The sequence below is a fragment of the Grampus griseus genome (genome assembly GCF_964374135.1).
Source record: "Grampus griseus genome assembly, chromosome: 10".
In the NCBI taxonomy this organism is placed as follows: domain Eukaryota; kingdom Metazoa; phylum Chordata; class Mammalia; order Artiodactyla; family Delphinidae; genus Grampus; species Grampus griseus.
This window is the reverse complement of record NC_139004.1, coordinates 22,297,690-22,308,119: the sequence shown is the minus strand read 5'-3', so window position 1 is coordinate 22,308,119 and position 10,430 is coordinate 22,297,690. Positions and strand designations below refer to the sequence as shown.

At 46.3% G+C, this 10,430-nt stretch overlaps 1 protein-coding gene across 1 annotated transcript; it reads left to right on the top strand.

The window, feature by feature from the left end:
- Positions 1 to 3,220: 3,220 nt before the first annotated feature.
- Positions 3,221 to 6,462, top strand: LOC309829123 (E3 ubiquitin-protein ligase TRIM31-like; the record flags this gene model as incomplete). Its single annotated transcript, XM_082664816.1, is given in 3 exon segments — positions 3,221 to 3,248; positions 5,950 to 6,092; positions 6,094 to 6,462. Coding segments are annotated over 3 exon segments (540 nt in total).
- Between the last annotated feature and the right edge of the window lie 3,968 nt (positions 6,463 to 10,430).

Sequence of the window (10,430 nt, the reverse complement as noted above, 5' to 3'; positions counted from 1 at the left end):
TCTAGGGGAGGTGGAAGGTGAGATGGACTTTGGCTGGTGAAAGGTGTGGCTTGTTTGCACATGGGGAGGAGGAAAGTCTTGGTGCCTGTGATGTAAGTATGACATGAAATGAGAGTCAACGCACAGAATGAAGACCTCCCAGAGCCTCCGCCTAGGTACCTCGGGATCCAGGCGTCAGAGAACCACGGCAGCTGCTCAGGATACCAGAAAACCAAGTGCCCAGCCACTGTCTTCCAATTTCCCTCCAGTCAGTGGTTTCAGCACCGACGCTGGGGCCCCACAGGGGACAACACTAATGAGAGTTGCCAGCTGAGGCTGTATTAGAAGGTCCAACATTCTTGTTCAAATCTCACTCCATACTATCCTTCCTTAATCCCACTTGACCACTGTCTGCTGTAGGGTTTCTATTAAAAAGTCACTTTCCCCATAAGTCATAGTTCCCTGGCCTTTTTATCAAAGGGGATGGCTCCCTCGAATCTCAGGGTCACGGGTGGGGTGAGCATCTTCCTCACTCCATACACCACCTCCTAAGCGTGAAGTCCCCAGAGCCAGATAAAAGCCCCTATGTGTGGAGCTCTGGTCGCCCACGCTCTCCCTCTGCCTTGCTGTTCTCCACAGAGCCAATTCCCTTGATTTGCTGAGGATGAGCCATTGAGCCCTGTGAGCCACCCATGTCCTGCCACCATCCTGGGTGATTTCAAGGACGATGTAGATGACCATCAACACTGAGGTCTTTCAGCTCATTGACATGCTCACATCCAGCGACCTTTACTTTTGCTGCCCACACTAGTGACCATTGTCTTGTCCTTGTCAGAACAGACTTCACCACCTGACATCACAAATCTAGGCATCGGACTCATCTTACATCTCTCTCCCTAAGCTTCTCACTAACACATCTGTTCATCAGTCTCTAATCCTTGACCCCTCCACATTCCTCATTTGTCACATCTTAGGAGATAATATGAGAAACAAAAATGAGGAGAGATTAAGTAACCCGCCCAAGGCCACAGAGGGGTAAACAGAGAGTTGGGATTCAGATCTGGATCTCTGTCATTTTAGCCCACATGCCTCATCACCACAAAATGTCATCTGTTCACACCTTTCCTGGCCCTTAGAAGGAGTTAAGTAAAGCCTTAATAAATGGAAAGGTGAATTTTCAGATAGATTGATAACTGGATTCTGGATAGACAGATGAAGAAATTTAGAGTACTGACCATATGGTAATTTCTTTTATAGTTATTTAGGTACTTTTCTTGATTTTCCTACTTTCTTATTGAGCAAGTTGAAGGCAAGGACCCACTGTACTTAACACCAATTTAAGAATGATTCAAATATAGGGACTTCCCTGGTGATCCAGTGGTTAGGAGTCTGCGCTTTCACTGCCGAGGGCCCCGGATTCAATCCCTGGTTGGGAAACTAAGATCCCACAAGCCACGCAGCATGGCCAAGAAAAAAAACAAAACAAAATGAAAAAAAAAGAATGATTCAAATATAGAAATCATACAAGGATAGAGAGATAAATTCAATCATATTTTAAAAGATCTGCATGGGGGAAAAATCTACAAAAACAATGTCAAGAGACAAATGACCAAAGGAAAGCGTAAAAAGAAAACATATTAACAGCTACCACCCAAATCAAAGGGCTAAAAAAAATAATAAATCAAAGGGTTAATCCCCCTAATGCATAGAGAGCTCTTACAAAAGAAAAAAAAATTAACTACCAAGGATGAAACTGGACAGAGGAAATGAACAGATACTTCATAGGAAAAAATATCTCTAAAACATATGAAAAGATGCTCAGTCTCTCCCACATGAAGAAAACACACATTAAAATGCACTAAAATTAGATGTCTGGCTGTCTGGAGAATGGGGGTTGGAGGTTCCCATTGTACCTTTTAAATTTGGAACCAAGTAAGGGTATCATCTATTTAAACAATTACTTACATTTAAAGAAGAAGAAGCATCAGTGGTTAGAATGAAAGGAATTCTGAACTACCCAAAAGATCCGGATTATGATCCTAATTCTGAGATTTAGAGCTTCATGTTCTGAGACAACCACGACCACAGTCTCCTTGCCAGGAAAGGGGATCAAACGTCACAGCTGGGAATGGAGGTTCTTTATAAATTATAAACCAATGCACAATTGTTAGGGGTTATTATTATTCCCCTGCCTCACAACCTATTCAGATAGCTCCTTGCATATAGCAGGCCATCGATAGTTTTTTGTTTTTTTGTTTTTTGTTTTTTTTTTTTTGCGTTACGCGGGCCTCTCACTGTTGGGGCCTCTCCCGGAGGCGCAGGCTCAGTGGCCATGGCTCATGGGCCCAGCCGCTCTGCGGCATGTGGGATCTTCCCGGACCGGGGCACGAACCCGTGTCTCCTGCATTGGCAGGCAGACTCTCAACCACTGCGCCACCAGGGAAGCCCCATCGATAGTTTTTGCATGAGTGATTTTACCTGATTTTGCCTACTTCAAAGTATTGGAGCCAGGGCCCCGGTGATTTGCATCTTTTCCCTCTCCTTCATCACTTCTTTCCTGGCTCTGCTCGACACTTTCCAGCAGAGAAGCCCTTCTACCTCTTCTTGCAGCTGCTCTAAATTCTCACATCAGTTTAAGTCCAGCTCAACATCCCAGTTTCCTGCATGAAACTTTCCTAGCTACTCAGTCGTCATCCTTCCGGGGCCTCCACTTACAGTGGGCAGGTTGTTCACTGTTACAAGAGCAGCCAGGAGAGTGGATGAGTCGGAACTGGGACCCAGCCCACAGTCTACTTACCAAGCCATGGGCCTCTGCTGCCAAGAGCATGACTGGCCCTGAGGAAGGGGAGGGGCTTATTCTAATTTGCACAAAGGTTTCAGAGGGACTTGCAGGTCTATATACCTCTCTCCCTTTTATGAACCACCTCCTAATTTATTACCATTACATTTTTTGCCAACTTCCCTGACTTTGGCTCATGCATAGCTCCGTGAGGGATGGGACTATATCTTCCCATCTTTGCTTACCCTCTGATGCCTTGCCCAATGCTGGGCATCTTAAGCCACTCTTTCAAGTCTCCAACTAAATCCTAGTGATGCTTTCTCAGCCCACATCCAAACTGATGACTCTGAAACATGAGATCGTCAGCAGTCCCTTCCTTGAAATTCTCGTCTCTGCTGGCTGTTGGGTTCCCTATCACCTCTCTTACCATTCATTACCAGAGATCCGCTCCCTCCTAGCACAATGAGGTGGAGCTACATGGACTTTGAAGGTAGATGGGCCAGATTCAGACCTCCACTCCACCACTTTGCAGCTGTTAACCTTAAGCAGGTCCTGTAACCTCCCTGAGCCCCAGGACCATCCAGATCCTTATCTATGGTCTTCATGTACTTACCAAGTTTAAATTCCTGTGCATCCTTGAATGTCTCATCACCACCTCAACTTCAATTCTAAATTATTCTAACCTGGATTATTTGCGACCTTACCCAGAACAGGCAATAAAAAGTGTCCTTCAGCTGTGTGTTTGGCAGCTCTCAGTGGGCAGTAGGTGGCGTTGTCTCCCAAGACAGGACCTTATTTTCACGTCTCTGGGAGGGAGAACGACTCAGGGCACTGGGACATTTCATTAAAAAATGATAGTTTCAAATCTGGCCTTGACATTCCTCAGAGCAAGGAATACCTGGCGGTGGAAAGTTAGCTCTGAAATATGCAGATCCAGGAGGAGGGAGAGAGGAAGGAGAAAGGGCCTTCAAACTATGTAAGAGGAAGAGGGGTACAGCCCAGGAGAGACAGCCTGCAGAGCAGCAGAAGGCAGGGACCAAGGAAGAAAGTTCGCCAGTGAAAGATGTCCTGTGGCAGAAATTGCCAAGAATTTTAAAACACAAAATGTAATATTGAACCTTTATCTGCTCCACGATTATGAAAAAGGAGGTAGGGGTGGGGGGAACAGGAGCTCAAGATTTGAAACTCAGGAGACATGGAGAATTCAGCAGAGGCCTTAGGAGCTGCTAATGAAAGTAACACGTTCTTGGTGGGACCTCCTGGATTCTACCCAATGGCATGGAGGAAAGTACAGCCTGAAATGTACTGAGGCTATTAGTCATTCAGCAGGTTGATAGAGTCCTTATTTTGAGTCCTACAGAACAGCTTCTCCTGAGAAGCACAGCCAGATGGACCTGTATGGATGCTTTGGTTGTAGAGGTTGCAGAAAGGGCTGAATCCACCCTGAGTGGAAAGTGTACAAGTGGCTGACTTACCATCAGTACTTGGTTGGACACACCTATTTTCAACAAAAGGATGGAGCTATACAATTAGCAAAATAGGGGAATTTATGAAATTCCAAGCTCACTGAGGCAGGGAGAAGAATGAAAAGGAGCTAGCAAGAGCAGAGCGTGACATTAGGTGAGGTGTTGAGTGAGGGGCAGACAGAAGCGAGACCCCAGTAGAGAGAAGACTTCAGAGACAGTGTCCCTGAGTGGAGCTGGGCTGAGGGAGGTGGGGGTAGTGTTGACGCTTTGGAGAAGGAAGAGGGGGTTCTCAAGCAAAAAGAGGAAGATGACCTGGAAGCCCCAGCTTGGCTTCTGCTTATTGCTTTGGCTGTGGTACCCCCTAGTGGATAAAGGAAGTCACTATAGTTGACTGCTCCGGTCCCCTTTTTTTTTCTTTTTTTAAAACTATTTACCTAGGCATCAGTTCAGCCAGGGTAGACTCTAGAGACCAGTAAGGACTGCCTGGGCCACAATTCACCTAACTCATCCCCATGAACCTGGTCACTCTTTCTCCTCTTCCCCACATTCCCACATTCTCCATCTCTCCCCACCCCCCATCCAGCAGGAAAAATTAAGTAATATTACAGTAAGAGGGTGTGAGATTAGATGACAAATCAGACAACAGATCAGACAACAAATCAGACAACATATCAGACAACAAAGTAGACAACAAATGAGACAACAAATTAGACAACAGGCAGAATGAGGCCCCCATTCCTAAGTCTTTGGCAAAGACTGGAACCACAGCCACTCAGGCAATTGGAGAGGGCAGATGGGGGCCTTCTAGCCTTGACAAACTATAACTTAATGTCCAAATCCAATTAAAAGTGTGCATGTTTTGGGACCTCCCTGATGGTCCAGTGGCTAAGACTCCACGCTTCCACTGCAGGGAGCGTGGATTCGATCCCTGGTGGGGGAACTAAGATCCCCCATGGCCACGCGGACATAAAAAAGAAAAAAAAATAATAATAATGGGGACTTCCCTGGTGGCGCGGTGGTTAAGAATCCGTCTGCCAATGCAGGAGACATGGGTTCGAGCTCTGGTCTGGGAAGATCCCACATGCCACGGAGCAACTAAGGCCGTGTGCCACAACTACTGAGCCTGCGCTCTAGAGCCTGCGAGCCACAACTACTGAGCCCACGTGCCACAACTACTGAAGCTCGCGCGCCTAGAGCCCGTGCTCTGCAACAAGAGAAGCCACCGCAATGAGAAGCCCGCACACTGCAATGAAGACCCAACACCGCCAAAAATAAGTAAATAAATTAAATTTAAAAAAAAAAAATGTGTGCTTCTGTGGTGAGACCGGGGCTGACTATCCCTCCTTCTGCATTCCACCCTTCCATTTATGCCTGTTTTTGAGGGGCTGCACTTTAGAAAATTACTCGAGCTCAGATAGCCTGAGCTTCGACAACTCTTATACAAGCCTCAAATCTTCTTCTAGATATGAGGACCACAGGAAACGGGGAAGGAAGAGGAGATAGTCTCAGCTGAGTGTTGAAATGACACCCCCCTCACCACCAATGGAGAGCACCCTCAGAGCGGCATATGGTGAAATTTAGGAATTAACTTCGAAGAGGGGGAGGGAGGGATAGGACTTCTCTGGGGACAAAGAGGACTGTGACTATGAAGAGAAAGCCATCCTAAAGGGGGCTGGACGACTTGACCTGGGGCTGCCCCTCTTTCTCCTCCTTATCTTCCCGCAGCCTCAGTGACCCTAGATGCGGCCTCGGCTCACGCGGATCTCATCATTTCCCAGGATCTGAAGACAGTGACGCTGGACCAGGTTTCTCAAAGCGGCTGGACTGAGCCCACCGACCCTGAGCGCTTCCGTCCGTTCCGCTGTGTCCTTGGGCTTGCCAGGCTTCTCCTCCGGCTGCCAGGCCTGGGAGGTGGAGCTCCAAGGGCCCGGGGGCGGGGGCTGCGTGGTGGGCGTGGCCTCAGAGCCAGTACCACGGAGGGGCATGCTGGCGTTGGAGCCCTTAACCGGCTTCTGGGCGCTGCGCATCGCAGGCTCCGAGTGCCAGGCGCTCACCAAGGCCGGCACCCGGGAGGATCTCTCGGTCTGTCCCAGGAAAGTGGGCGTCCGCGTGAATCACGAATGCGGGGAGGTAGTCTTCTACGACGCCACTACCAGCAACCACATCTACACCTTCCAGGCCTCCTTTCCAGGGCAGGTCTTCCCCTTCTTCCGGCTCTTGTTTCCCTTGAGTCCCTAGAGTTGTTCCTTTGCCTTTCTCTCCGTCTCCTCCCCGTTCCTTCCTCTCTTTGGGATATGCTGCAGCTGGCAGGTAGGGTTGAAGCTAGACTTCCAGGAGCAACTTAGGAAGGTTACACTCTTCGGGCTTCTTGATCCAGGCCTGATGCCCCAGTACACCTCGGTCGAAAAGAAAGCTTCAAATCCACGAAAAGACTCCACACAAGGCTATTTATTGTCGCACTGTAAATCGATAGGTGATAGTTGAAAACTCTGCAGTGAGAAAGTTGGTTGAGAACCAGATACAGGGGACCAGACAACTGACTTTGGGCTGCGGCTTTCTCCTCCTCCAACTCATTCCCCGAAGCCCCTGGGTGCCCACGCGGGCTTGACCCATCTGACCTCATCCTTTCTGGGGATCTGAAAAACACGGCGCTGGACCGCTGGATGTTGTCTCCCCAGGCGACTGAGTCAGGTCTGCCCCCTCGCCTTCTAGCCATTTTGCAAATGAGGACTATCTGTGTATTATTTTATGATGACCTCCAGGATATATTAAGTGAAAAAAACAAGGTGGAGAACAGTGCACACCGCATGCTACATTTTACCTAAGGAAAGGGGAAATGTAAATATACATTTTGGGGGGCTTATATTTATTTTTTAAGTGGAAGGATAAACCAAAACCTAACAAAAACAGTTACCTGTGGGGAGGAAAGGAAAACCAGGTGGAAGAGATGGAAATTAGTCATTTCTAAATGTACTTTGTTTTGTATGTTTGGCTTTGGAATCATGTAAATGTTTTACATCACTATAAAACAAAATTAAGTTAAGACAAAATGAAACTAACTGTGTGTGTAGTTGGTAGCTTAAACTCTCGGAAGTTGGTTACTCCTTAGAGAGGAGTTATTTTAGGTGACTTTAAAATGCAGTAATTTAGCTGTTTATCCCCAGTGGGATGTAGCCTAATGACAAAAAGAGGTGAAAATAAAACTTAAATTTTTCAGTTATCATCTGGGTAATAATATTTTTGTTGTTATTCTGAATATATTATATATTATGTACATGTACATATATACACATATATAATAGGATAAAAAAAATAAGCAATTATGTTAATGTTACCAGGAACCAAGATTTTCAACCTGAAAGATTAGGTTTTCTCTTATGATTATGACATAAAAGAAGAGAAATAAAAACACAGTGATCCCAAATTTGAATTGGAAAATCAGTATAAACTCATGATGTGTTTTCTCTTAAAACATAATAAAATGTATTTCTTAGTTCCCTTCATAAAGAAGGCCTAATATTAATAGCCTATCTGGATACACTGAGCAAAAGCACTGCTTACATCCAGATGGTGATCTTATTATTTCCCACCAAAAAGAAAACGGCTCCTTGGGACTTCCCTGGTGGTCCAGTGGTTAAGACTCCTTGCTTCCATTGCAGGAGGCATGGGTTCGATCACTGGTCGGGGAGCTGAGATCCCACATACCCCGCAGTGTGGCAGGAAAAAAAAAAAAAGTTTCCTTAAAGAACTGGCTAATTCTAGGTCTGGGAGGAAAAATATACAAGATGATTCCGGAGCATCTTGTCACATCAGATTGTGAGAAAGCTACTGGGGTCATGTCAAAAATGATTCAGGAGCCAACATGAAGGGTTAAAGATGGGATACTTTTGGCATGAATAAGGATAACTGCAATTGATTGAGACACGTCATATATGCAAAAAATTCCATCAGTTCATCATGACAACTAAAAACTAAACTCATTGGTCATTTTTTGGAGAATGCTAGGAAACTATACCACTATCTGAACACTGGTAAATACTCAGTTTTTTATGCTATCATTCTTGTACAAATATATCTAAGAATACCAAATGGTTGAGGGACAGTTTTTATTACAAACTCCAGCTAATAAATGAAGACAGAATGGAAGAATATCATTCTTTCATAACACCCAATGAAATAATGGACCTATGCAATAATCATCAACAGCTGCTAGAAGCATATGTGAAAAGCCTATGGGGAATCTTACAATGATGAATCAGGCTGACAACCCCTGAACGCACTGATCAATCCTAACATCATAAAAAGAAAGACAATCCAACATGATGTGCCTTCCAATGTAATACAACAGGAGGTAATGACTTGATACTTGCCGAAAATGATGAATCTAAAACCCATCGCAGTTCTGGATCTACCAGAATCATTTAAAAAACGCTACAGAGATGCAGTCAGCAAATTCCAGTCTGGGAAAATTCACAGGACAAAGGACCAGTTTTCTTCATCAGATAAATTTCCAGAAGAAAAAGGGTTGGGGGGGTGATGAGAGAAAGGGAACCTATAGATTAAAAGAGACTTGACGTATCAAAAGAACGCAGTGATAGACTTGTTTGCATCCCGGTTTGAACAAATTAATTGTAATCTAATGTTTAAAACATGAGACAGAAATTTTAACATTGACTGTACATTTATATTAAACCTCTTTAAAAATGAGGTTTTGGTATACTGAAGTTTTTTTTTTTTTAGGCTCCTCTGGGTCTTAGTTGTGGCACGCGGGATCTTCCTTGTGGCATGCAGACTCTTCAGTTGTGGCATGCATGTGGGATCTAGTTCCCCATCCAGGGAAGTCCCTGAAGTTTTATTAATAAAATATGTCTGAGATTTGCTTAAAAATAACACACTGGGAGGGCTTCCCTTGTGGCGCAGTGGTTGAGAGTCCGCCTGCCGATGCAGGGCACATGGGTTCGTGCCCCGGTCCGGGAAGATCCCACATGCCACAGAGCGGCTGGGCCCATGAGCCATGGCCGCTGAGCCTGCGCGTCCGGAGCCTGTGCTTCGCAGTGGGAGAGGCCACAACAGTAAGAGGCCCGCAAAAAAAAAAAAAAAAAAAAAAAACCACACTGGGAAAAGGGGAAGGATGAGTGGGAGGTAATTGATGAAATAAAATTGGTCATGGGTTGATCATTGTTGAAGGGGTTGATGGGTGCACAAGAGTTCATCATATTATTGTCTCTACTTCATGTATGTTTGCATTTTTCCATATGAAAAAAGTTGACACAAAAATTTAAAGACATCCTGTAAGTGTGGTCTCCCACAGTCAATACTTAGGAGTGAATCTGACTCAGAACACAAACATCCTTTCAAAGGTGTGAAAAGATTTTGATTCTTACCAAAGTTTGGCTTAACCTGGAGGTTAAGAGGATGTATCAATAGTTTCCCTTCCAAAGGCAAACCGTCTGCATTTTCTTCTTCCTCAAAATTAATCTCAAGACCAGATGCATCCTCCTCTCTAACCCTCACCACCACCACCACGAGCAGCAAAAATCTTAATATAGTGTTGTCACGTGAGGGATCGAAGTTTGACTCAGAGAAGGACCGCCCCTGTTTCCAGGATGATCCCGAAAAAGTAAAAGGGGCGAGAGGCTTGGAAACCCGAGCCAACGGGGTGACAAGATGACCTACGGAGAGCAAGACCCAGGATTTGCGCCAGAGTTCAAGATTATTATCGGTTTCCTCCTCTTCGACTCCCTCCAACCGGGTGGAGAGCGGGGTAGGCGGGTGGGGCGGGCTCCCCGGGCATTTACAGCCGCCCGGTACCAGTTGGGAGATGGCTGGATTACAGGAGGCTTGGCGAGCCGCCCGCCGACCTCTCGGAGGCCGCGCGCCAGTCTCCGCAGTGGGAGGGCGGACCCAGGTGTCGGGCCTGGGAGAGACAACACCCCAGCGCGGATTCCAGGAGCGCGCACTCAGCCCCGGCCGGCTCCCCCATCCTGTTCCCCCGGTCGCCTGCGAGGCGCCGTCGATTATATAAACAGCCGTCATCTGCCTGTTAGGTGACGACTGGGGACACGGGGACCAGGACGCACAACCCTCCACGCCCCCAACATTAATTCAGAATCATCCCTGACACAGTCCACATTCGCTATATCCGGTATTCAAAGCCCGAGTCGTTGACGTCACACTATCTCGTAGTTTCCTTTAATTGTATGCAG